Source organism: Pan paniscus, chromosome 3, assembly GCF_029289425.2.
Source record: "Pan paniscus chromosome 3, NHGRI_mPanPan1-v2.0_pri, whole genome shotgun sequence".
NCBI lineage: Eukaryota > Metazoa > Chordata > Mammalia > Primates > Hominidae > Pan > Pan paniscus.
In genome coordinates, this window is record NC_073252.2 from 182,110,910 (window position 1) to 182,138,155 (window position 27,246).

The window sequence follows — 27,246 nt, forward strand, 5'->3', positions numbered from 1 at the left end:
CCAGGCCAAGACTATACCTTCAAACACAAGTGGCTGATAAAGACTGGTGTTCTTGAAGTCACCCCTTTTATTCCACAAGACAGACCCCAAGTTTTGAGGGCAGGGTCTATGTTTAAGGCCTCAGGTCCCAGAAAGACGAGTGACGGACATGGTGTTAGAGCCCAATACATATTTCCTGTTGTGGAAAATGTCTTATCCATGCACCCCTCTAAGTGACATAAACACGAGACGTTCGTCGTACGTGTAAGCCTAAGGATGAAAACAGGAAAGACACAGAGGTGGGTGAACCTTGCTCAGAGCAGAGAAGGAAACCAGTGGCGTGGCTAAAATACTCCCCCTCCACAGGGAATGCTCCCAACACAGAGGAAGACAGACATTTGAGATAACGGATACGCTTACAAGAAAAAAGACCCCCTTCATAGCACAGAGAATTGGGCTCAACTTGTGCCCAACTTGTGCCCTTGCCTCTTAGTGCCACTATGAGCCAAGTAAAGGCATCTTCACATTCAGTCTTCATTTCCTCCACATGAAATGGAGATGAATGCCTATTCTACAGCACAAGTGTGATGAATGAAGACGGGAAGTCATGCAAAACGCTCAGCACGGGCCCCTGCTCAGGCGAGCACTCAAGAGAAGAAGTCAACTGAAGCCTCACAGTAAGAACCTCCACGGTTTCTTGTGGTCAACAAGGGAAAACATTTTGGTCCCCAAAAAGAAACAATCCTTTGTCAGTCCTATTCCGTGATTATGCTCTTTTAAAGCAGACACAGACAAAGCCAGGAGTGATGCCCCTTAAAAATTTAACTATATATCATATTCATTTATTATCAATCCACAGGATAATCTGATTGCTACATGAGCTCATAAAAGCTTTTTTCACCTTTACAAAATTAAAAAAAAAAATGTGCCACAAGGATGTAATAACAACTGCTGATAAACAAGAAAAGGAATCTTAAAATTATAAATTTGCTGTAGAAAAGATAAAAAACAATTATATTTTATTTAGAATTTTACCTTGAATAAAATATTCCCCTGTATAAAAAATAAAAAAGCTTGCTCTGGTTAGAATTAGAGTATTTTTGTCTTCAAATCTGGGAATTTGCATAATATTTCCATGATACTTTTTCCTTTGTACCGCGTGGCATTCAAGCATAGCAGATTAGAAGGATTTTTTTTAAAGCAGTCTGAAAATGGGACATCTGTAGAGAAATTCATTTCCTTCTTCTCCTCCGGATGTGGAATGGAAGCTTTGAGGGAAGGAAAAGTAGGAAAAGAGCGGGATGGGATGGGATGGGATGGGATGGGATGGGATGGGATGGGATGGGATGGGATGGGATGGGATGGGATAGGAAGAGAGGCTGGGGAATGGGCAGAGAAGGGGGTGCTGAGTGTGCTGTGAGATAGAGCAAGATCACAAGAAGGCCTATCTGTAAGTGCTTTAAGATAAGGTGCAGAAGCAGACTGCAATGTCGCTAGTGCTGCCTATGTACATATTCACAAGAATAAAAAATTCCAGCTAGTTCACATTATCTCGTCCGTTCTGAGGCATCCACTCCACCTTGCTGGCCTTGACCGCAGGCAATGCAGCACCTCCACTGCCCTTGTTGGTCCTTGAACTTGAGCGAGTAGCCCTGGGAGATCCAGCAGGCTCTAGAAACACACGTCTACCAATGGGCTGGAGTCCTGAGTTAAAGAGAAGCTCCAGTACTGGAGTTGGACACAGCAATCAATGTTCTATTGTCAAGGCTTTTTCCCTTAGATTTGTCTAAAATAGGTGTCAGAGAGAAAAAAATAAAATACAAACAAACAACAAAACAAAGCCAAGAAGCCCCAACAACCACCGGGGAGAGTCAGAGGCTTAACAGCTCTTGACGCGGGCCTGGGTGATATCCGATGTTTTCTTGATGACGCTGGCCCGGGTCTCCCGGTCTGGCCGACTGCTGCTGGATGCTGGGGTCATGGAGGAAGACAGGGGGAGGTCTTGAAAAGGGGGCCAGGAGCTGTTGTAAGGCACCGGATTGCTCTCCTCTTTGATGGTGACCTGGAGGTCCGGTTTGTTGGAAGTGACGAAGGACGCCATGCCGGGCAGCAGGTAGGAGCCTCGAGTCCCCATGTTGCTGAGGTACTGTTTGCCTTCAATATTCCTCTTCCGCCAGTGTGGCCGCCCCTTTCAAGAAAGTAATTAAGATATGTATTTCCTTCTCCTTCTATTGGATGGCTTTTTAAAGATGCATCACTGGCCAGGTGTGGTGGCTCATGCCTGTCATCCCAGCACTTTGGGAGGCTGAGGCTGGAGGATCACTTAACCTCAGGAGTTTGAGACCAGCCTGGGCAATGCAGTGAGTCCTCATCTCTACAAAACGTAAGAATTAGCTAGGCATGGTGGTGCACACCTTTAGCCCCAGCAACTCGGGAGGCTGAGGCGGGAGGATCACTGGAGCACAGTAAGTCAAGGCCTCAGTCAGCTATGATTGCGCCACTGCACTCCAGCCAGGGCAACAGAATGAGACCTTGTCTCAAAACAACAACCCACAAAAAAAATTTTTAAATGAAAAATGTGTCGTTCCCATGTGTTGGTGCTTTAGCTGAGTTTTTTAAGAACTGCAGAATGAACAAAGGCTTAGCACCTCTACATCCCTCAACTGAAATCTATTGCACCCAGCTATTCATATGCCAAGTAATGGTTTTTCTTCCCTTTTCTTTTTTTTTTAAAAATCAATTCCCATTTGCTACCTCCCAGAAATACTTTCCAGACTACTCTATGAAGGCAGGAAAAGAAGGCAGCAGCTTGGTTTCTGGTTCCCTTGTGCTCTGCGGCTCGGCCCGATTATTCGATAGGTTTCAGGTCACCATGGCCAGTGTGGCACAGCGACTCAGTCCCTCAGTGCTGGCCCAGTCAACCTGAGCCAACCTGCATTTTCAGAGAAAAGGCAGTGAGGAACTTAGTGACAGGCAATGAATGCCCCTTGATTGCTTTCAAATGGGGGCGGCTTAGAGCTCCATGGTGTACAGCAAGCAGCGGCCTCAGGGCTGGCTTCATTCAGAGAAGGGGCTAGAGCTGCAACCTTGAAGAAATCAGGCCAGGGTGTATGGGAGCGTGTACATCTGTCTTTTCAGAATCCCTGCACTTTTTCTGAAGGTGTTTAGTACATGGGAAACCACTAATTCAAACAACCATGAGCTTCCCTCTCTCCTGCTCCCTCCCTCTCTCTCTCTCATTCACTCAAGCGCAGACCCCCAGCAGGTGGCCAGCAGGAATGCTTTCCATCTCCATTCCAGCCACTTTCTGCCATTGTGCACACCCCATCTATGGGAGGGAGAGGGGACGGGACCCACTCGGAATCGAGATGGGGCACACAACCAGCTCTGGGCACGGGTCACAGGGGGAGGGAACCCACGCACACGTGGAAGAGGCTTTTGCTTAGCATTTTGTGACGTGTACTGGTCACTGCTTTTGGCTGGGAAGGCTGTTCTATTTTTGCCGGTGAAGTAGGATGTTTAAGTGGTAAGAGCATCAGCATTTCCAGCCTCCACTTCAATTGCCTTTTCCTGCTATCACAGCTTCTCTACCTGATGGTAACATTTAACTCCCTTTCCTCCTTTCAGTTCCAACGCCGAATTTTATAACCCCAAACCCAAAAGTATGGTAAATTCTGGTGATGCATATTTCACCACAGAAGAAAATCCCAAAGTGAAGCTTGTGATCTAAAGGAAAGGTGCGTAACCAGCAGCAAGGAAAGCCCGGAGCTGGTCGGGAGGCTTTTCCTTGGCAGCATCGTGGGCAGGCTGGGCGGTGGCTTACCTCGGCACTCTCTTCATCGCTGGGCACACTATCAGTCGTTTCGCTTTCTGTTCACAGAGAGAAAAACACAGGGCCATCATTCCTGTCCCTCAAGCTGTCCCCAGGCTCGGGCAGTGTTTATAAAAAGGAGACTGAGTAACTAAACGCATCACCTCCCTCCCTTTGTAAAGTGAAACATTCTACACGGGAGAAGCTAGAGTGAATTTCAACTCTGTAATCTTCGGAGAAACCCGGCTTGAGAGCTCTGAGGAGGCTCCCTTGGCCAGGGCCGGGCTGTGTCTACACTGGGCACTACCTCCCAGGAAGGGGCGCTGGTCCCTGGGGCCCTCCTCACTGCAGCTCTGTCCACAATGCCCACATGGGTCCTGTCTTTCAATCCATGCCAACCAATTCATTTAATTCCCAGTGCAGAGTTGACCGTTTCCAAAAGGTCTTCCTACATTATCCCCATCCCACTCAGATCCTTCCTTTGCCTCTCACCCCTTTAGGACTTAGATCCTGGATTTCTAGAGTTGCATCTGCCATGTGGGTTACTGTAGGTGGACAGATCTGGGGTGCTCCCCATGATCCTCACCTCCTTGGATTCACTTTCTTTGGGATTGCCTCCCTTGAGTGTGGATGGAATGTGTCTGCTTCTAACAAATAAGATACAGCAAAGGGGATGAAATGGATGTGATCCTGTGTCCATGATCATGTTACATAACTCAGAAACCTGCTGGGAGAGGAAACACTCTGCCTTGCTGGCCTTGCTAAAGCAAGCAACCGTGTTGGGAAGGCTCTTATGGCAAAGAACTAAGGACTGCTTCCAGCCAACAGCCAGCAAGAGACTGAGGCCCTTAGTCCAACAACCTGCAAGAAACTTAATTTTGCCAAAACCACATGAGCTTGGAAATGGACCCTTCCCCAGTTGAGCCTCAGATGAGACAGCAGCTGTAGCCAACACCTCCATGGCAGGTTTGCAAGACTCTGCAGCAGAGGACCCAGCTAAGCCACGCCTGGATTCCTGACTCAAAGAAACTGTAAGATCCAAATGTGTGTTGCTTCAAGCCACTAAGTTTGTGGCTGCATGGTTATGGCAGCCAATCAGTTGCCATCCCCATTTGGCCTGCCAGCTGTGAGACACTGGGCAAGTTTCTCACCTTTACTGAGCTGCAGTTTTCTCCTCTGTAAAATGAGGGCACTGCCACCATCTAAGAGGATTACATGGAGAGTGAGTGAGAGGGTACATGGGAAAGGCCTAGCAAGGGCCTGGCACACAGCACACACTCCATACATCAGCACTGCTTAACACTGGGTTTGCACAACAGGCTGGATTAATGGAATCGAAGTCTAGTGATTACACATGACCTATGCTTATAAAAAGCTTTTTAAACGTAAAAACATTTTGATTTTGTAAAATAAAATATCAATGGTGTGCGATTATTCCAGTGTCCATAACCATTGAGAAATAAAATCACAGAGGGCAGAGCCTGTGCAATATTTAGGCATTTAGAGATCACTTAGCCTGAGCCATTCGTTTTACAGACAAGGCCTAAAGAGTAACTGCAATAGCTTCTCTTCCTGATGGCAACCTTTAACTGCCTTTCCTCCTATTTAGTTCCAATGCTGAATTTAATAACCCCATACCCAAAAGTATGGTAAATTTTAGGTGACGTATATTTCACAACACAAGAAAATCCAAAAGTGAAGCTCGTGTTCTAAAAGAAGCAAACATTTAGGGAGCCCTATGGGTCAGTGCCATGCCAGAGGCTTTGCATGCAGGTCTCACAGGGGTCCTACGTCAGGAAGCAGCTGCTCTCATCCCCCGTTACGCAGAAGAGCTCTTATGCTCCAGTGCCTTCCAGCTTTCCACCCGGTCCCTGCTGAGGGGCTGGCCTCTGTCTCACATCTTCCTGGTGGCAGAGCTGGGATGAGATGGCTCCAGCCCAGACAGAGCCCTTTCTTCCACTGAGAGCATTAGCCCAGACCAGGCTCTCTATCAATTAAAGGCAAAAGAACAAATGGACAAACTGTGCCACAGGTGCATTCCTTAAACAAGGAAAGTAAGAATGTGGACTCCACTGGTCCCAGCCTGGAGTCTCTGGGCCTGTTTCTCAGCCACTGTTCTCCAGTAACTTCACACAAACCTGAGTGATCGCGGTGGGCTGGCCATGAGCATGCAGAAGACAGATCTCTCCACTCCTCGGACTGGGCATGTTTCCCCAAAACACCCCATGCTGGGAGCCACAGAGGCCCAGAGAAGCCCTCAGCCTCAGCTGACGACGATCCCAGCTATGAAGATGAGCTGACGTTGCCAAGCACAAGAATTGTTTCCACGCAGAAACACATGAAAACCAACAGAAAAAGAAAATTCCCCTCCTCAGAGAACCCTCGTGCTGGCTCAGTATCCTGAGGAGGCAGGAATCGGAACAGCCACTCCCAAGAAGAAAAATGAGGAACAGAGATGTTGAGAAACTTGCCAAAGTTGCCAACTGAGACAGCACAGAGGAGAGAAAACAAAACTGTACTTCTGATTCCAGGGCCTGTGCACTGCACACAGCAGCCCTGCTTCCCTGCTGTTCTGGTCTCTGACAACATTTCAAGATCCGCTTTCCATTTTATGCTTAGCTTTCTTTGTGCTCCAAAGCCAAGCTTTCTCTTCCTTTCATACGGGTTCAGATGCTCTTCACTCCTAATGACTCTCCATAAATATCACTGTCTTCTTTTCCTTTCCCCTCCAAATACAAACAAAGATACGCCACCAAGCATGCTTTGGGGGCTGGGATTCCAGCACAGCCCCAGTCGCAGGTGCAGGAGGGGCTGGAAGTCAGATCCTGGGGTAAGGCTCCTGGGTAAGACCTTGCACCGCCCATGAATGTGACCGGGATGCTAACTTCCTTTAAGTACCCAGTTTTCAGCTTCGGGGAAATAGCTGCAGATAAGAAAAGATACACACGCTCCGAACTTATGTTTTCAGCTGACACAAATGCGAGTTAAAGAGCGTCGTGTCTAGATTAAGTTCCACAGCATCTGAAGTCGTCAGGAAGATGCGCCTTATTAGGACACTGACAGTTTTAAAAAGGGGCCTTCAGTACCTTAGCTTAGGAGCAGAGAACCCTGAACCTCCCCCTGAGGGGAGCAGTTCTCTCTGTGACCCCAGAATCGGTGGCTTCAAGTGCTTTGTTGGATGCACCGCGCCCCGTGTCCTCTGTTTCCTTGGTTTGACCACCATTGCCACTTCCACGCTGACTTCTTACACAAGGGAGCTGACTGCAGCTGGGCCTCCAGATCAGTGTTACTATCGAACTATCAACATACGTTGTCATTTCATTTTCCCTTTTGATTAGTTTGGATTTGTTTTTGCTTTTTGTTTATTACTTACTTCGAATACAATGGAATAAAGAAGTCTGGAGTTGCTTCTCCAGCAACTCCAAACAAGCTGAAGAAGCTGAAGGTGTTCGTACGGTACCAACAGGCACATGAGTAATTCACTTAACCTTTCTGGTCTCAGTTTTCCTGAAAGCATCTAGGGTGGGAAGGAAGGGGAGGATTTGGATTAGATGATCTCAAAAGCTCTTCCAGTTCTAGGGTGACACTGGCTGTAGGTTCACTCTCTACCCAGTCCAGTTTTTAACACCTCCCTGAGAATATACATATTGTCTAAGCAGGAACACTGCTGGAAGGGAGAGGATGCACTTTCACCTGAAAGGCTTTTTGCACTCTGACATTCTGCTACACCTTCTGGAAGGCTCTTGTTCAGCAAGTTTGATTTGAATTTCTTTCTATTGATCATATTCTCAATTACTTTCACCAGGAGTAAATTATTTTCAAATCGGAGTCCTCTTAATCTCAAAGCGATTGTGTCTTTGCTCCGCCCAACAAAATGCAAGCCTGGTGTGGTTTCCCGAAGGATTCAAAGCCTTTACTGATGGCTGCTGGTCAGCAGGCGATCTCCACTCTCTCATTATAGCCAGTGAGTCCTTCAGACGATGTTTTCTTCTCGAGTCTACTCTCCAGCCCCTCTTACCCATCCTCCCCCATTATTCTACTGTGGTTTTCTTCTACTAAACCATCAACCACCTAATAAAATTCTGATGCCACAGATCAGGCAAGGGGTCACTTTGTAATGGACCTTTAAACATGACATGTCTCTCCGCCAGAGTTTCCCAAAGTGGCACTTTGAAATGTCCCTCCCTAGTATGAAAGTTTCACAAATCACACTAGAATTTTATGTTGTCTTAAAACATCCAACGCAAGTACTATCTCTTCTCTTTCTCACCATAATATTTAGACCATAGAGGAGAAGACAGACTTGCAAAACTGAATGTGGTTTTGTAATATACTACTGGGATTATAATTCAATGATCAGTAGGGGGAAAAACTAGCAAACAGCAGCCTCCAAATACCAGTTTCCCAAACAGATGAATAAAGGTGGTCAGAGCATGCCGGGCGCGGTGGCTCACGCCTGGAATCCCAGCACTTTGGGAGGCCGAGGCGGGTGGATCACGAGGTCAGGAGATCGAGACCATCCTGGCTAACACAGTGAAACCCCGTCTCTACTAAAAATACAAAAAAAATTAGCCGGGCTTGGTGGCGGGCGCCTGTAGTCCCAGCTACTCGGGAGGCTGAGGCAGGAGAATGGCGCGAACCCGCGAGGCAGAGCTTGCAGTGAGTCGAGATCGTGCCACTGCACTCCAGCCTGGGTGACAGAGCGAGACTCCGTCTCAAAAAAAAAAAAAAAAAAAAAAAAGGTGGTCAGAGGAGGTTGAAATTCAGATGAACAGCCCAAACAAAGGAACTCCATCATGAAAAACAGGCAAATGGCCGACTCTACTGGAGAACATAAAGCAAGAAAGGTGAATACACGCAGAAAGCTGCCTTTCCTGACAGCATGTTATACAATTTCTGACGGAGGAACTAAAATTAGCTACAGTCAGTAGCAGGGAAATGTTTTACATCACTGTGAGCTCTAGAACAGCAGCAGCGACGGAACATTTTGCCTCCAACCAGTAAGCCTCCCTCCACGAGGTTCTGGAGAATCCAGACAATGAAAACAACGGAAAGAACCAAAGGCCAGGCTGAAAAGCCAGGCTCCAGCAAAACCTCCTGTTGACTGCCATCCTGGCACTGAAATCCTTCCTTTCAAACCTATGCAAATGTCCTGAAGAGAGTAATGAAATGTTTGTTTCTCTCTGCATGGATCTGCTGTTCTCCGGAATCTTTTGCTTGAGCAAATGCCACTGCTGGCAGAACAGCAAGAAGAGGTCTTTCCAGAATCCCCAAGAAGACCTCAGAAAAGTCTTACTCAACAGATAAACATAGAAGTCTATTCTAAAGCTCCAACCCCCTAAAAAAGAAGAGAGAAAGCAAACCACATGGAGCGTAACGATGCCTGCAGCAGCAGGCTATAGAAGAAAGTCATGGGTTTTTAGCCATAACTATGTAAATATAAGCAAAGTGGCTGAGTGTTTCACGCTTCGGTTAGCTCTACTGTAAAATTAAGGCATAAACATTCTGCTCTGCCTCCTTTGGTGGGTCCTTGTGAAAATCAAATGAGATCACGGGATGTGGCTGTGTTCTGAACGGCAGAGCCCGTGCGCTGTCCAGGGCAGCAACACAGGGCGGGGGTTAAGGACCGGCCTTTGGCATCAACGGCTCATGGGTTCTAGCTGTGCTCCCAATCGTTCCTCCCTCAGACACACTGCTCTACCCACGCCAGCCGCAGATCCATATATATATATATATATACATATTTTCTTTTTTTTTTTTTTAAGACAGGATCTCGCTCTGTCACCCAGGCTGGAGTGCAATGGTGCAACCAGGGCTCAATGAAGCCTTGAACTCCTGGGCTCAAGGGGATGCCCCTGCCTCAGCCTTCCAAGTGGCGGGCACATGCCACCACACCCGGTTAACTTTTTTTATTTTTTGTAGAAATGGGGTCTCACTATGTTGCCCAGGCTGGTCTCCAATTTCCGGGCTCAAGTGATCCTCTCACTTCAGCCTTCCAGTGCAGGGATTACAGACGTGAGCCACCACACCCAGCCAGATTCATCACTTTTAAAAACGGGATGATGACAATGCCCAGGCTGACAGGGTTACTCTAATCATAATTAAACAAGTCAACTGTATCATACCAGGCGTGGCAGCTCATGCCTGTAATCCCAGCACTTTGGGAGGCTGAGGCGAGCAGATCACTTGAGCCCAGGAGTTCTAGACCAGCCTGGGCAGCAAGGCAGAACCCTATTTCTATTAACAACAACAACAAACAACAACAACAACAACAGTCAACTGTACCCAAGCACTGAGCATGGTTCCCAGGGCACAATAAACTTGCAAAACATAGTAGTTCTTGTGACTGCACACTGGCAAGGACCAAACAGGGACGGGCACGTATAAGAGTCCAAAACGCATTTGCTGAATAAATCACTGATGACAAGCTCATCCTGTTTGACAGATTATAATCTTCCTGTGGCCAAGGTCTATTCTCACATTCCACTTACGCTCCTAGCATAAATGCACACTAGGACCTATGCTAAGTGAAATAAGCCAGTCACAAAACAACAAGCACTATGATTCCACTCATAGGAGGTACCTAGAATAGCCAAATTCATTGAGATAGAAAATAGGCAGGAGGTTGCCAGGGGCTGGGGTGGAGGAGGGAAAAGAGGACTTAGTGTTTAATGCAGACAGAGTTTCAGTTTTGCAAGATGAAAAACGTTCTGGAGGTGGATGCTGGTGATGGCTGCACAACATCAATGCACTTAATGCTACTAAACTGTGCACCTAAAAATGGCTAAAATGGTAAATTTTATGTTAATGTATTTTACCACAGTTTTTAAAAGTGAAAAAAAAAAAAGAAAGTTGGCATTCAGGGAAAATGAGATTAGATTTAGTGGCTGATAATTCACAAACAACAGTCCTTTGAGTCAACTCTAATTCCAATGCTGGTCGGAGCCAGTGTTGGGGGTGGCACCTACTGGAGGACACCCCATTTGGCAGCGTGTAAAGAGCACAGGGAAGAATCCCTGAACTATTTACTAGAGCTGAACTGCAGTTTCCCAGGATGGGGACTCTGCTTTTTATTTTTAATATCTGCAAGCAGTAACACTGACTCAGAATTTATATTTCCTAATTACGATTGATTTCCACAAAATTCAATGGAGATCATCAGGAAGAGAGGAGATGAAGTAATGCTGGTGAACAAGAGGAGCCATCCTTTTACTCTGGAAGAATGGAAGTACCAACTGGATCTGTTCCTCCCCCTGTGACTCTGCCTGGGCCAACTCCTGTCATTATGCAGCCAAGTCCCTGGAGAATTGGAAATGGGCTCAGTCATCTGGCCTAATTAGAACCTGTACTAGATATAAAAAGAAAGAGAAAATATGTGGAAAGGACAAGTACGCTTGGTGGATGGAATGGATCTAGCAATGAGCTTGGGGTCTGAAGGCTGAGGTCAAGTCCTGGCCCAAACTCTTGCTGACTGTACGACCCTGAGCAAGCCCCTTCCCTTTCAGAAATGAAGGAACAGGAAGAGATCATCTCTAAGGTCCTATCCAGCCTGCTCAAACTGAGAATCCATTAAAACACTCTGCCAAATTTCTAATAACTTGGGCTAATAAATTAGACTCTGATGAACTACTGCCCTAAAGAAATCTTATCTGTAACCATATATAAAAATGTTATGGGAGGCCAGGCACTGTGGGTCACACCTGTAATTCCAGCACTTTGGGAGGCCAAGGTGGGCGGATCACCTGACGTTAGGAGCTCGAGACCAGCCTGGCCAACATGGTGAATCCTCGTCTCTACTAAAAATACAAAAATTAGCTGGCATGGTGGTGTGCGCCTGTAATCCCAGCTACTCAGGAGGCTCAGGCAGAAGAATCTCTTGAACCTGGGAGGCGGAGGTTACAGTGAGCCGAGATCATCCCACTGCACTCCAGCCTGGGAGACAGAGCGAGACTCTGTCTCAAAAAAAATAAATAAATAAATAAAAAATGTCATGGCCAGCTGAGTAAAGAAATGCTGTGATCCTGTCCTCTACCTGAGAACAAAAGTGTCCAAGAAGATGTTGATCAAGATAATTAAAGTATGAAAAACTCCAGGAAGAACAACTCCTAGGACAGAGGAGGGATGCTCCGTGGGGTGGTGAGATGGGTGACCCTAGACCAAAGGACTGCGCGGCCGGTTCCCACGCCTCCCGGAGCCTCCCGCTGACGCTTACCTGCATAGGAAGACACGGGGGAGATCTGCAGAGGGTAGAGCTCGCTCATGCTGACCGGCTGCTCGTCGCTCTCAGTGGTCACCTCTACAACTTGGCAAATGTCTGGCGGATTGGTGACAATCTCTTGATTCTCAATGTTGCTGTCCAGATGGGACTGTCCTACAACTTCAAAGAAAAGACAGCCATCATGCAAAGTCTGCTGACCTCACAATTCTAGCACACTTTCTCAAGAAAGAAAGTCTTCCCCAAAAGAGCCAGGTCGCCAGGCTCCCATCACCATCTGTCCCCTGCCATGGGGCTGAAGAACACGCCTGAGCTCTGTAGCTCTGGAGTGATGTCTCCCAGGGAGCAGCCGGCCAGCACTTGGCTCCCCAGGTCTGTCTCCAGCATGCCTGCCAATGGCACGCACGGTGGCCATGTCCTATCCAGCTCAGCAGAATTCTACAGTCAACCCCGTCACAGCCAAGGCCACAGGACCAGAGGCGGCATCCAGCCCCAGCCCCAGGGCCAGACATGACAGTACTTTGAACCTGACCGACTTCTGCTCCCTGCTCTTGCTCCAAAAGAAGGCGCTGTGCTTATTTTCTGGGTTCTACAATCCAGGGAGACATTATCAAACCTTACTAAAGAGGAAGGGCCATGAAAATCTACCCAATTGTGTCACATCTAGCTGTGTGAATGTTTGTGTTCAGGTTTTGTATGAACATAAGTTTCCATTTCTCTGGGATAAATGCCCAAGGTCCCCATCTAGCTGGGGGGCGCTCTGCTTACGCTCCCAGCTCTCTTCCTGCTCTACAGGCAACATGTCCAACTGGCTGAAATATCAGCACAATGGAATAGAGTCAGATCTCCAATTCTGGCAAACATTAGTAGCATCAGCTCCGCGGAACACTGATAAGATGGATTCTGACCACCCTGGCTCTGAAAACTGCCTCAAATATTTTTCTTATATTGTTTATTTTGAGATCATTGTAAACTCACATACAGTTGTAAGAAATAATACAGAGAGATCCTGTGTGCCTTTTACTCAATTTCTTCCAATGGTTATATGCTACAAAGCTAGAATACAATATCGCAACCAGAGTATTGACATAAATAACAATCCACCCATCTTGTTCCGATTTCCTCAGTTTTACTTGCACTCTTTTGTGTGAGCGTGTACCTGCACCAGGACTAAGTGCAATTTTATCACACATAAAGGTTCATGTACCTACCACCACTGTCAAAACACCAAACAGTTCCATCATGACCAATCTCTCTCACGTTACTCTTTGTAACCATAGCCACCTTCCTTCAGTACCTCCCCATCCATCTCTTTGTCCATGACCCCTGGGCAACTATTAATCTGTTCCCCATTTCATTAATTTGTTCATTTCAAGGATGTTATATTAATGGACTCATACAGTAGACTTTTGGGGCTGGCTTTTTTTTTACTCAGCATAATTCACTGCAGAGTCACCCAAGTTGTTGTGTGTATCAGTCATCGGTTCCTTTTCAATTGCCGAGTAGTATTCCACAGTATAGGTGTACCAGTGTGTTTATTCTCCCCTCTGAAGGATGTCTGAGTTGCTACAAGCCTTTGACTATTACAAATAATGCTGCTATGGATGTTTGTGTTCAGGTTTTGTATGAATATAAGTTTCCATTTCTCTGGGATAAATGCCCAAGAATGCAATTGCTGAGTCATATGGTAATTTCATGTTTAATTTTACAAGAAAATTGCCAAACTGCTTCCCGGAGTGACCGTGCCATTTTACATTCCCACCAGCAGTGTCTGAGTGATCAAATTTCTCCACAGCCTCGGCAGCATTTCGTGTCGTCACTGTTTATTTATTTTGGCCATTCTCATAGGTAAGTAATGATGTTTCATGGCCATTTTAATTTGAAGGTCCCTAAGGTCCTGCCCTCATTTTGAATGAAACTGACCTCATACCACTGTTAGTTGGATGAAATGTCCCTGAAAATTAGCTTCAATAAATAAAGGTGAAGAAATAATTCCCAAGGTCCTCAAAGCACTTTGCCACCATCATCAACGTTTTACTCATACCTGTATCTGTTATTTTAACATTTTAACCCATAAGGATGACAGAGAAAGCATCGTTATCCTGTTATAGATGAAGAAACTCAGGCACAGAGAGGGAGAGTGACTTGTCCAAACTCGCACAGCTTGGAGTATATGTGGTGCTCTATGTTGCAGTCATTTTCTCACCAATCAGCAAAGTATTCAGGTTAGAACGCATTCCAGTCTCCTTGAGACGCCAGGCGTCATGGAGAGGCTCGTTTTAATCACTCCAAGTATTTTATTTTCTGAAGTATTTTTGTTTATAAACAGGTTCCTGTTTTAATTGCTTTCTGTGGAGTGACAAGCACATTATCTGATTTCTACGCAAGGAAGGTTTTAGAGGGCAGTGGCAATTCATAGGTCCTTTAATAAAGAAAGGAAAGGCACAAAAGAGGCTCAGAAAGGGGATTTGGGGCTGTGATACAAGAGTCCAAAAGCCACAGCATACAGAATGGAAGGGAAACCGGATCCTGCTTAGGTTTTCCTGGTGGGGATAAAATTAAAGAAAAGGCAGGCAGGCTATATATGGCAGGCAGACTCCCAAGCCCATTTATTCCATCCTTTGGATCATCCTATGTGAGGCTGAGGACATCAGTTATGCAGGTCACCAGACACAGACTGACGCTGACCTACACCAACCTCTCTCTAGTTTCCTCTGCCTCTTCCCGCCAAGTAAAATAAAATGGCAGGAAAACAAGATAATGTCCTGCCCTATCCTAAGTCCTGAGAAGCAGCTGGTGGGTGGAGGTAGCAACCAAATGGGGTGTGAGAGTTTGAGGAGGGAGGGCGCAGCGATACCTTGCATACTAAGGCAGTGAAGGTCTTAGATAAATGTGACTTAAGTCGAAGCCATTTTAACTTCCAATATTTCAAAACTCATCTCTCCTTTGCATGTTGCTCCTAACAGAAAGACAGCAAAGCCAGCTGGGACTACAAACAATGGCAGCAGCTCAAGTATCCCCCTAGTCAGATCCCTTTGTTCCAACCAGGAATTCTTTCTCTCACTGCTTCTCCCCATGACGTCCTAGTCGGTTATTCAACTAACAGAGATTTATGGAACACCTGCTTGCACCTCCCAGCCTCCCAGGGCTAGAAGGAGCAGCGGAAGATCGATGCAGTCAAGGATCCGGTTTGTAAGAAGTTCATATACATGGCTATAGGCCAGCGACTAACCATCTAGAGAGTCAGTTTAAGGCCGTGAACATTGAAAAGAAAGAAAAGAAAAAGAAGGGGGCCATACAATGGAAGCGAGAGAAGTGGGGTGTTTTTTCCAGTTTGAGGAATCAAAGGCTTCAATGAGGTAGTGGCACAGGAGTGGGGGTTGAGCAACAGGCAGCATTCACCATGCCCCTGACTTCTGGAGCCCCTTCCTGACCCGCCAGCACAGACTGGCCTCTCTCCCCTGGGTGCCTCTCACTCACTGTCCCCGTCACTCGGCCGAAACTACGATGGGCCGCGACCTTGTGACACTTCTGACCTGAAGTTGCTGGTTAACTCTATATACCTGTATGGAGCTTTGAGTTGGTCAATGGCATCTCTCCTCAACCAAAGTATGAACTTTTTGTGTCCAGTCATGACACATGCTCACAACTCCCACCGGAGAGGCGCTCAGGGACTCTCCCCTGAATAAATGGACATGTGATGGGGCCGAGGCTCACTGACTGGAGCCAGAGTGAAGTCCTGCAGGGGATTGTGACAATCTGCAAATACGGGACGTGACAATTAATGTTTTCTAGAAAAATGTCAAGACTTCTGGCAAGTGGACTCTTGAAACCTTTGGGAAGTGATAAAGACAGCCGACTGTGGGTGCGAGGGCTGGGGCCAGGGAGGAAACATGTTGGGGTGATGAAAATGTTCTGTCTTGACTATGGTGGTAGTTACATCACTGAGTGCGTCTGTCAACATTTATAGGACCGTATGCCTTAAAAGGGGTGAATTTTACCGTATTTCACTTAATATACATGACTTGGGGAAAAAAGTAGATAAGCACGTCCATGCAGATTTTAGGTGTATCCTGAATGCGGCTGACCAGGACAGAAAAGTCATTCTGTTTTCTGGGCTATGATCTGGATACCAAGTTAATATAATTACGTTATCTCTCAGGCCAAATTCCCCCATAGGAGTGTGTTGCTTTATGCCCTGGTAAGGGACAATGGCTTCTCTCCATCCAAACATCGTGGGTACTTTAGAAACTTTCCAGCTCTCGAGTGAAAGCCCATGAGAGAAGCAGGGAAATCCCAATATCGAAATGCTCTCAGATGAGCATCAACACTCTCACTAACCAGTCTCTATCTGTTTCTCTCTCTCTCTCTCTCGACATGTGAACTGATTTCCCTGGACCACCAAGCGGCAAAACAGACAGCAACACTGACTCCTGACAGGTGAAAAGACACAGGAATAACAAACTTACCTGCTACAGTAAACAGTCAGAAGTGGCACTCCTCTGGGTACCAAAGAGTGTCCTGACTGAATAATGACAAAACCTGACTTTCTGAGCACTGATCTTTGCTTCTCCCTACCACCTCCCAAGACCTCACAACCCATGAGGAAGGCACAATAGTGATCCCTATTCTAGACATGCTGAAACAACCATACAAGACAGAACTACATGACTAATTCAAGGTCAGACAGACAATCAGCAGCAGAACCGGGATTCAATGTTAGCCTTACCCAACTCCAAATTTCAACTCTTTATAATATGCTCTCCCTAACAGAGAGAGTTAATGAAGTCCAAACTGAGCTACTGAGGGCTTTCTTAGCCCCTCTCAGGATAAAAACTTTTGAATCTCACCTTAGTGAGTCTCCAGGCTCATAACTAACAGTGACATTTCTTTTCAACAGTTATCTATTGTGTGCCAGGGAAATTCTCAAACAGAAGAACTAGAAATCCACTAAGTTTCTCCAGTTTATTAAAGTCAGCACATCTGAAAAGAGTCACCCACAGGAATGCAATTTTATCTGAATCTAGTTGCTGAGAATTATAACAATATTATTTATGGCTGGTTACTGATGAACCGGTTTGCTTCTTTAAAAGGTCATTCTCACTTTATTAGCAATTGTTGACTTAATGTAGGTCTCCACCTGAGAAAGCAACTTGCTCCCATGCCTCAGAGAAAGTGCTTAAAAGCAGATTATTAGAAACAGAGGGGTCCTTGGAGGTGGTTTGGTCCTACCATTTTACAGTTGAAAAAAGCTGAAACCCAGAGCTCAGGTAAATTGCTAAGGTCACCCAGGTAGCTGCAGAGTCAAGAATGAAACTTACTAGCAGGCATAAAAAATCAGGCCATCAGCAGAGCATCATGCAGGGAAATTTCCCCCGACCCCTCTGAAAGTTTCAGGAGTTAAACTTCACACCAGCCTTGATGACACGGCACAGATGGAGGCTACTTTTCTTAATCAAATATATTTTAATATGATTTTGGTAATATGATAATCATATCATTTTACCCCCTTCTAGCCCCAGAGTGATTTATCTGTACATTTCACTTCATCCTCACAATAACTCTGCGAGATGGGCAGGATCAGTACGATTATTTCCATTTTCTATATAATTTTAAATATTTCCATTTTATAAATAATTATATATTGTTTCCAATCTATATAGAAATTGAATTTCAAAAGATTAAGGAGTTTGCCCAAAATCACATGGTAAATAAAAAACTTCAGAAGCAGGTCTAGAACCCAAGTCTTTTGACTTCTAATCTCGTGCTCTTTCGGTATAAAATACAGCCATGATTTGGTTTAGGCACTCGAGAGCCATGGTGGGAGAGAAGGTCACCGCGGGGCCGGTGACTCCGAGACAGGGATCTGTAGGTGCCTGGGCCAGGCTGTCCCTGACTACAGGCTGCATACACCTCACCAGGGTGACAGAGTGCAGGAGGAGGCAAGAGTGGGACAGGGCAGTGTGCACCTTGCACCCCGTGAGAAAACAGCATCTCAGGCTACTACATGAAGGGAAGCACAGGATGCATCCCAGTAAAAACTCAGTAGAGGCCAGGCGCGGTGGCTCACACCTGTAATCCTAGCACTTTGGGAGACCGAGGTAGGTGGATCATTTGAGGTCAGCAGTTCAAGACCAGCCTGACCAACATGGTGAAACTCCATCTCTACTAAATACAAAAAAAATTACCCAGGCGTGGTGGCGCATCCCTGTAATCCCAGCTACTTGGGAAGCTGAGGCAGGAGAATCGCTTGAACCCAGGAGGCGGAGGTTGCAGTGAGCCGAGATTGCGCCACTGCACTCCAGCCTGGGCAACAGAGTGAAACTCGGTCTCAAAAAAAAAACAAAACAAAACAAAACTCAGTAGAGGTAACCAGTGTCTCAAGGGTCAATGATCTGGGAGCGGAAGTGTGGATGAGACGTGTTGGGCTGGAGCTATACCTCCTGCTGGAACTGCCACATGTCCACCCCTCACTGTGCCCTGTGGACAAAGCCTTTGCAGCTGCTCCACCATAAGGAGACCCACCACCAACCTCACTGTCTCTATGAGCAGCCACAGGGAGCTTAACTTGTTCAGAGTAATTCAAGTTCAAAGACAGGTATGAAAGCGGTGGGCAGGGCCTAGATCATGCCAGACCCCGGGGACCTGGGGGAACTCAGCTCCTTCTCTTAGGGGCAGTGGTGACATGATGACACTGGCATTCTTTATTTTGTGAGAAGAATAAATGGGGAGCAGAATGGAAGCAGAGCCCAGGTGACAGCCAAGGCAGGCCCACACACAGTGTCAGAAACAAGGGGATGGACTTGAGAAGTACGGTGAGGGAAGATAGGAGGAGCTGACAGCTAATTACAAACGAGGCAGTGGCAGCCAGGGAGAGAGGGAAGGAGAAAATAATATATAGCCTCACAAAAAGATGACAGCTTTCTTGAGTAAATAAAAACTTCTTAAGGCTGAAAACACAGCAGCCCAACTCCACTGCCCAGGTCTCTCGGTTGGCACCTGGTGACTGAGGAGTGGCCCCACAGTCTCACCTCAGTGCCCAGGTGCTCCAGGTCCAATACAGCCAAGAATAAAGTATGTTGTTGTGGGTTCTGTGTCTGGGCATATTGCGATGTAAGAGTTCACATCTCATATGGAGTTTCATCTTGCTAAGAGCATTCTAGGGGTGTGGATAAAATCGAATGCCTTGTCTCAGGCCCCTTCTCCTAAGGGGTGAACAACTCAGCTTCCAGGAAGAAGGCATGGGCACGGCTGACAGCATGGGTGACCTCCTAAGAGGTGGTGCCTTCCATCTAAAGACTCACCCAGAGCTACTTTTTATCTTTTTTTTTTTTTTTTTTTTTTGAGGCAGTCTCCCTCTGTCACCCAGGCTGGAGCGCAGTGGTGCCATCTTGGCTCACTGCAACCTCCGCCTCCTGGGTTCAATCGATTCTCCTGCCTCAGCCTCCTGAGTAGCTGGGACTACAGGCACCTGCCACCACGCCCAGCTAATTTTTGTATTTTTAGTAGAGACAGGGTTTCACCATATTGGCCAGGATGGTCTTGATCTGCTGAGCTCGTGAACCACCCACCTCGGCCTCCCAAAGTGCTGGGATTACAGGCATGAGCCACCGCGCCCAGCCTCAGAGCTACTTTTTATCTTATAAATAAAAGTTCTATCTGAAGCACAATAAAATATGGCAAAAAGAAGGGGAAACAAAGGATATGGGAAGAGATGAAGACCCAGGGTTCCATAGCCCTGTGTCACCTCTGGCCATCCTGAAACCACGGCAAGTGCTGGGACCAGAGTCTGCCAACCTTGAGTTCAAATGGGTGGCCCTCGTGGGGACCCTAACACTGGTCAGTAAGCTGTGAATCTGCTCTCCTGTGCCTTCAGGAGCCCATGTTGATACTTGGGTTTGCAGGCTTGCCTTAAAAAGTGGCTTGAGTTTCACCATAGATAAAGACAGGCAAGTTTGGAAACAATTCCCGAAAAAAGAATATCCTACAGGGGGCACTTGGAGCAGCCAAAATTAAGACAAAAATCCCAACTCCATGACTTCCTAATTGCCGTATGTCTAGTCACTACAGACTGCTCTAGTTACTCCACAGTAATGAATAGACTCTCTGGTTTCATAGCAATCTTTGCTTTATTAAAGGGTGCGGCTGTGTTTTATCAAGAAACACAACAGGGTTATAGAGCACTGCCGAGACCAGTCAGACAGAATGTCCGCACCTGCAAACTTTTTACACTGCCCGGGAGATGGTTTAAATACAAAAAAAGCACTGCTAACCTCGGCAAGAGGCCAGCGGAGGCCTGTCAGGACAATTCAGCATGCTGCTGGCTTCTTCCGTTTCCCAAAAACAGAAGTCACCACACACACAACAAAAATTCAATGCTGAAAGAAAGTAAAAATAAAAAGGAGATTTTTCTTCTCCTTCCCCTTAAAGGGAAAGCAGGCTGAGGTCTTTTGGGCACTATACCTGTGCATCTGGCCATACAGGAGAGAAGGAACATCAGAAGATGTGTCTTCATTGTAAAGACCCTGCTCTCCTCGGGGGGGTGCGCAGCTAGCTACATCTGGAAGTTGTTCAACTGTTACGAAGGAGGGAAAACACTGCTCCTCTGAGACCTCCAATCTAAATTTGGTGCCTTGATTTTTCTCTCCCCTTTCTTTTTTTTTTGCAGTATTTACCACACATGGTAACACTGCAGTTATCGGGGGGTGTCTTTGTTTACTATCTCTGTCCCTCCATGAAAAAAGAAATTGGGCCTCCTCCATCTATTTCCTGCTCCTAGTACTGAGTCTGATATACAGAAGGTGCTCAAACATATCTGCTGAATCAGAGTGGGCCCTTTGGCAACATGTCTCTGTGCCTCAGTTTCTCTGTCTGCCAGGAAGCAGTTGCTGAGAGGACTCGCGAGGACCATCTTCCCTCTCCTTGGTTCCCGAGTTAAATAAATACTCTTTTGTCCACGTGAACCAAATAGTGAAAGACTGGGATCGCTAGCCACGAGCCGCCGGGAAACAAACATTTTTCCTGAGAGGTCACCCCAGCCTTCTTCCACGGAGGCTGACCCGTCTAAGTTCCTTTATCTGATCCTCAAAAGCCTTCGTTTCTCAGCCTTGAAATCTGGGGGCTGGAACTTGCATTCTGAGATGATTCCAAGACCTCCTCCCACTGACTATGTTATTTGAAGTTCACTGTTTTACAAATTTTAGACCCCAGGGGGCTGCTGGTATGTATAAAAAATGAGACGTCAAAACAGTTTACCTATGATGTTCACCGTACTATCCACTTCATTTTTTATAGTTGAAGTCAGGACCGCATACTCAGGAGAAAGATCACTTACTCCATTACTAAGCCCCAGAGATGACTCAACTGGTTCTTGCTAGGAAGAAGAAAAGAAAAAAGAATTGAGAACACTTCCTTTCCCCTCCCTTCTCTTAGCTGAAATTCTACCCTCTGCCTACTTTCTTTAATGCTAGGGTCATTCATGTTCAGCTGCCGAATACATTCATTCCCTGCTTCTTTAAACTGGCCTGTTTTAAAGCACATTTCTGCCCAGGGAACACCGCTGGGTATTCAGCCCCTTCCATTTTCCTTCAAGGAAACGGTACCGGCCCATCTGGCTTGCCTTTAGGAAATGCTTCCACCTGCAGACAATAGCTTTGGGGCTACGCAGAGCTGCATCATTGTCTCTGTAAAATGCTGCACTGCGTGGATTCTACACTCTCCTCCGCTGAGGGGGTGCTCAAAAGAATCAATGCCTGGCTTTCTCCTAAGGGAGGAATCATGCTACCTCTTTCATAATTATTTCTTAGGAAAAGCTCTGCCTCAGTGACTGGCCCAAGAACAGGAGCCCAGAGGACGTTGTAGATGAATTCTCTGCAGATAAGTTTTGCCATGGCCTCTGGCCACCTGAGGCCCTGCACTGGATGGCTGGATGATCACCTTGGCCTGAGTCCAGCCGGGCAACCCCACACCATGGGCTTTACATAAATGCCCTTCAGGTGGCCGAATATCTCATCCAGCCCAAGAATTCTGCACGTGCACACTAATGAAATAATGAGAACAAATTCCTTTCCTTTACTGGAGCTCTAAATGTGTGCTTTTTTTCCAAGTGCACCAGAACTCTCCACTCCCTTGTACTAAACAGCTCTGCAAAAGCCAGCCCTGAGGTGCCTGTGGACGTTCAGCTCTCAAGGTAAGTTTGCATCTGCTGCTATGATAGCAATCAAGTCAGACAAAAGCCACACAGGACAACACCCAAGGAATCCCAAGCGGAAGAGGGTAGAGAGCAGAAGGAACACAGGACTGGAAGCAGAGGATCATGCAAGTAGACGTGACTGTGCTTGGAAAAGTCAACAGTGGTCGGCTCTGAAACATGGTGGGTGTTCTCATCAGCTTATTTATACACTACTTGGAATCAATCCCCCCAAAATCCTCAAAAAGTCACTAACGGAAGGAGGGGAAATAACCTCCTCCTTCATAATCCCACCTGGCAAACTCCCACCTTAATAACATGACTTCAAAGGCATCACTCCACTGTATAGCTCGGTTTTTAAACAAACTATACACTGCCTGGTTTACCAGATGTCCTGAAGGTCCAACATAAGGGCAGGCCCAGAATATCCATCCCTACCAGGCACGATTTTTACTCCTTTCTCCCCCAGCATCTTGCACTCTTCTCTCTTACAGGTTCTAAATAAGAAGTCTGCCTTTTCTTGGGCCAAGCACGGTGGCTCACCCTGGAATCTCAGCACTTTGGGAGGCTGAGGCTGCAGGATCGTTTCAGCCCAGGAGTTCGAGACCGGCCTGGGCAACATAGCAAGACCCTGTCTCTACAAAAAATGAAAGCATTAGCCGGGTGTGGCGGTGCACGCCTCTTGTCCTGGGTACTTGGGAGGCTGTGGTGTTGGGAGGCTCTCTTGAGCCCAGGAGTTCAAGGATGCAATGAGCTATGATCATGTCACTGCACTCCAGCCTGGGTGACAGAGTGAGAGCCTGATTCTTAAAGACAAAAAAAAAAAAAGTCTGCCCTTTCTGAAAAAAAAAACAAAAAACAAAAAACAAAAAACCACTTGCCTGTGACCTGGGCGAGTCAGCAGGTTTTCCCTTCCTTCACAACCAAACTTCCGACCCGCTGTCTGCCTTTCCGGACTTCGCCTCTCCACCTGGGCCCCCATTAGTTCCTGTGGTCTCGCTTCCTCTCCACCTGCAGAATCAAGCTCCCAGAAGGGTCTTGAGAGCTCGGGCTTTGGAATCAGAAGGGCCTGGAGCAAAGCCTGGCACCTCCACTCCTCACTGGTTGCAGCTCCTTATTTAACTTCCGTAAGCCACCCTAGGGCACTGCGGACAGTTGTAAACTGAGGACAATAACAGGACCCACGTCATAGGGATAAGGTGAAGATTAAATGAGCTAACTACGTACATGGCACTTACTAGTAAATAAGTACTCACCATCACCAAAGGTCACCAACAAAACTGTGCTCTCCCAAATCCAAGGGCCTTTTCTCAAATCCCTTCCCCCAGCCCCATATTCTGACCTCTGATGGACCATGCTGTCCTTCCATGGTGGCCTGAACTGTCTGACACTGCTGCAATTCTCCACCTCTCCAACAGCAGCCTCCTTTCTCAATGGCGTCCTCAATGACCCCTGGTCAGTTTCCCCACCCCGAGTCATGCCCCACCTTTCACTATTCCACCTCCATTTCTTCAACTCCCTCAAAAAGAACTAAGCACAGGCCTCTGAAGAAGTTACAAGAGAACTGCTCATTTGTATGGGCTTCCTTTGCTGTCTGACCTTATTTTTTTAGTCATTCTGTTTCTAGGTTTCTTATAAAAGTAATGAGGCAGTCAGGCTTGCATATATTTAAAAAGCTAAATTAATTCTGATTTCTCCATTGAAGACCTCTAAGTGTTACACATGATCTACAGTTTAATTAGTGACAAGTGATACTTTTATCACTTGAGAAAACGACGACTCAGAGACTAAATTAATTTTCCAAGATCACGCTACTTTTAGCCTGCGGAGACACCGGAACTGAACTCTGTCTTTGGTCACGAAATATGGTTCAATTCCAGGAGCTTTCTGTCTTAAGAAGCCCTTGTATCCTGCCCTAATTCCAGTGGAGACTGAGACACTCTTTTGAACACTGTTCTACTCTCTCTCCATACTTTTTTTTTTTTTTGACATGGGGTGTCACACTATCACCCAGGCTAGAGTGCAATGGCGTGATCTTGGCTCACTGCAACCTCCGCCTCCCGGGTTCAAGAGATTCTCCTGCCTCAGCCTCCCAAGTAGCTGGGATTACAGGTGCCTGCCACCATGCCTGGCTAATTTTTTGTATTTTTAGTAGAGACGGGGTTTCACCATGTTGGCCAGGCTGGTCTCGAACCCCTGACCTCAGGTGATCTGCCCACCTCGGCCTCCCAAAGTGCTGGGATTAAAGACGTGAGCCACCATGCCCAGCCTTCTACTCTCTCCATTCTTACCCTGTATCCTGCACTGACCACTTCTATAATGGCATCATATATTCCACCGATGGAGGCTGGGAGAGACTATTCCAAACACTGTGTTACTCCCCTCACCCCACTTCAAAAGAAACCCTGTCATTTCAGAGCCATCAGTGCCAATCATCTCACTGACACTGTTACTCCGGACAGACAGTACAGTCAATGGCACAGTAAAACGGAGCCGGCACCTCCCGAAACGCCTCCATCCAGGGTGCAGAGCCAGGAGAGAAGGATCTTCACTAAACTGGGTCACAATTTTTGAAATGATTAGAAGTAGGAACATCTAAATCTAAGGTATATTAAAAATCCAAGGATCTCAAATGAAGAAAAGGGGCGTGGAGTTCTCTATGTAAAATAAACACAGAGATCCTGCAGGCCCTGAACACTCTTCGCCCGAAGCCTCTCCTGGACCCCCGATGCCCCACTCCTGCCCTGGCTCAACTCCTGCTTTGCTGCACCATAACCTGGCCCGGTTAATCCTGGCCAGGATTCACATCCCCTCTGTCTGCTCCCTTTCTCACTTTAGATAGAGGCTCTTCTGTAAATCAAGTAACCCATAGCTTTCTTGGCTTTTAATTTTCTCCCCTTGCTCCAAAGATTAAAAAAAAAAAAAAGACTCTGCTTGGGTCCAGACTCCTCCATGGTGCATGAACTCCACCAAACATTTATGTTCAAAAATCTTTGCTCTAATTGTAGAATCCAAGGATTGGTCTACGTGGGTGCACGAACTCCGCCAAACATTGATGCTCAAGAACCTTTGCTATAATTACAGAATCCAAGGTTTGGTCTCTGGTTTAAGGGATTTTAAGCAAAAGCAAACTGGCACAAGAGAGAGTTCAGGGACAGGAGCACACTTCTTTAGACCTGTAAAATAATACACCTTTAGCTGGTCTTGAAGCTACACTTGCTGAATGGGCTTGGGGACAGACCAGAGTTAGAGGACAGCAGAGGGACTCCCCTCTGCTCCGAGCCCATGCTGTCTCAACCCTGTGCTAATGCCCCTTGTCTCTGAAGTCCCATTTAATGGGCCTCCAGCCCACCTCCCACCTTCCAAAATGCTCTAACTCATCTGTGCAAAGCCAGTGTCTTTGAAGCCAGATTTAAGGACATCAAATTTAAGGACATCTCTAGGTCTCTGCTAACAGAACGTGTAGGCTGACAGCTGGACTTCACAAGCAGGTCAGGGAACTGGACCTTGGCGAGTGCACACACCCAGCACAGAGGCGCAATGCCACTGAGAACAGAAGCTCTCGTAAGACAGGCTGGGGCCTCCTGCCCGGTCCCAGAACCACCTTCCTTCTGCTCCTTGCTTGGAATGAGGCCGTCGTCATTCTCTTCCTGCCTTCTCTCACTGCAGCTTCCCTCTTGACTTTTTCCCTTAGCTCACTTTTCTCTGTATCTTCTCTGCGGGCCTTTGTCTGCATCTCTTAGAGAAGGCATCAGTTTCCAAAGCTACCAACGCCATTCTCAAGTAAATGACCACACATCTGCCCGTTGGGCACTCACTCGAGTGCTGTACCCTCCGACTTTCTAGCTGGCATTTACCTTCAGGGCTCTCTGTCACTTCAAAGGCAGCATGTCCAAAGCGAAACACCCTCTCCACAAAACGACCTCCATTCCCAACACTCCCTTCTGAAGGTGCAAAACGCCGGGGCCTCCTCTTTAGGCCGCTCTTAATCTGCATCCTCCGTACCCTCTTCCACTTTCTGGAGAAACGTCTCCTCCCTCCATGCCAGTGGCACCAGCTACTGCCTTTCCACAGCAGTCTCTCCTGCCTCCCACTCCTTCCCATCTGGGTGAGAAAGGCCTCCCTTACATATCAATTCCCGCCTGCTCTAAGGGTGCTCCAAGGAGTTCAACTGTGTCTCATTCCGTAAAACTGTCCCTCAAGCTCTTCAAACTGGGTTCGGAGCTCCCGTTCTGAGCCACCACATGGGAGGGGAGGATCCCGGGCAGGCAGAATAAGCCTGATAACCTGCTTCACCCAGGGCATCTCTCATCTTATCTGTTTTTCAAGTGAGTTGCTGGTGTGTGCTTTCATTTGATTAAAGTTTAAAAGCTGAAGACCTCTTCCAACTGGTGAAGGGATCACTCCAGTAGCAGCCCTGCCAGGGAGTGTGCTGTGTTAATCCAGCTCAGGTCACTGTTAGAGCCAACAGCTCTATGAGAAAGAGCAGCCGAACCCCTATCTGCTTTTCTATAACTTCTACCCATAGGTCTGTGCTCAGAACGAATACAGACCAGGCCTAATCTTTTCCAAGCGACTTTGGCAGCCCTTCCCAATTCTGTCTCCTTCATAACACTAACACTTTGATCTGGAAGCACTTTACAGTTTCAAGGCATGTATGTTTCAGCTGCAAACAACCCTGCGAAGCAGGAAGTACCCATTTCTATTCACCCCACCTACATGCCTGTATTTCCCGTTGCCCTCTCACACAAACTGCTGCTCTAATTAAGCCAGTTTCCTGTCTCATCCAGGAAAGACAAACCAACTGTCATCTCCAGGCCTTCATTCCTGATGCCCCTAGTGCTGGGGAAGGACCAGTTTGACCCTGTCCACCCCTCAAGGCCTGGCTTAGGCCCCAAAGGCTACGAGGCACCCGGTGGACAAACTTGGATTCAAATCTCAGCTCTGTAAAGCAATGCAGCCTTGGGAAAATGAATCCGCTTCTCTGTGCACCCATTTCCTAAATGTATAAAAGGGAAACGACCTGCCCATCACAGGGAGAACTCAGTGAGA

At 46.9% G+C, this 27,246-nt stretch overlaps 1 protein-coding gene across 3 annotated transcripts in view; it reads right to left on the minus strand.

The window, feature by feature from the left end:
• Positions 1-783: 783 nt before the first annotated feature.
• IRF2 (interferon regulatory factor 2) overlaps positions 784-27,246 on the minus strand; it is an 86,858-nt gene continuing 60,395 nt past the window's right edge. For 2 of the 3 annotated variants that reach the window (XM_003823459.5, XM_063604013.1), the window contains exons 6-9: positions 21,261-21,378; positions 12,003-12,167; positions 3,803-3,849; positions 784-2,167 (exon numbers count right to left, since the gene is read on the minus strand). In XM_003823459.5, coding sequence (XP_003823507.1) covers positions 1,859-2,167; positions 3,803-3,849; positions 12,003-12,167; positions 21,261-21,378 — 639 coding nt within the window. In that variant the 3' untranslated portion in view covers positions 784-1,858. The remainder of the gene's footprint in view (positions 2,168-3,802; positions 3,850-12,002; positions 12,168-21,260; positions 21,379-27,246) is intronic. The other variant, XM_063604014.1, reaches the window with a different exon arrangement.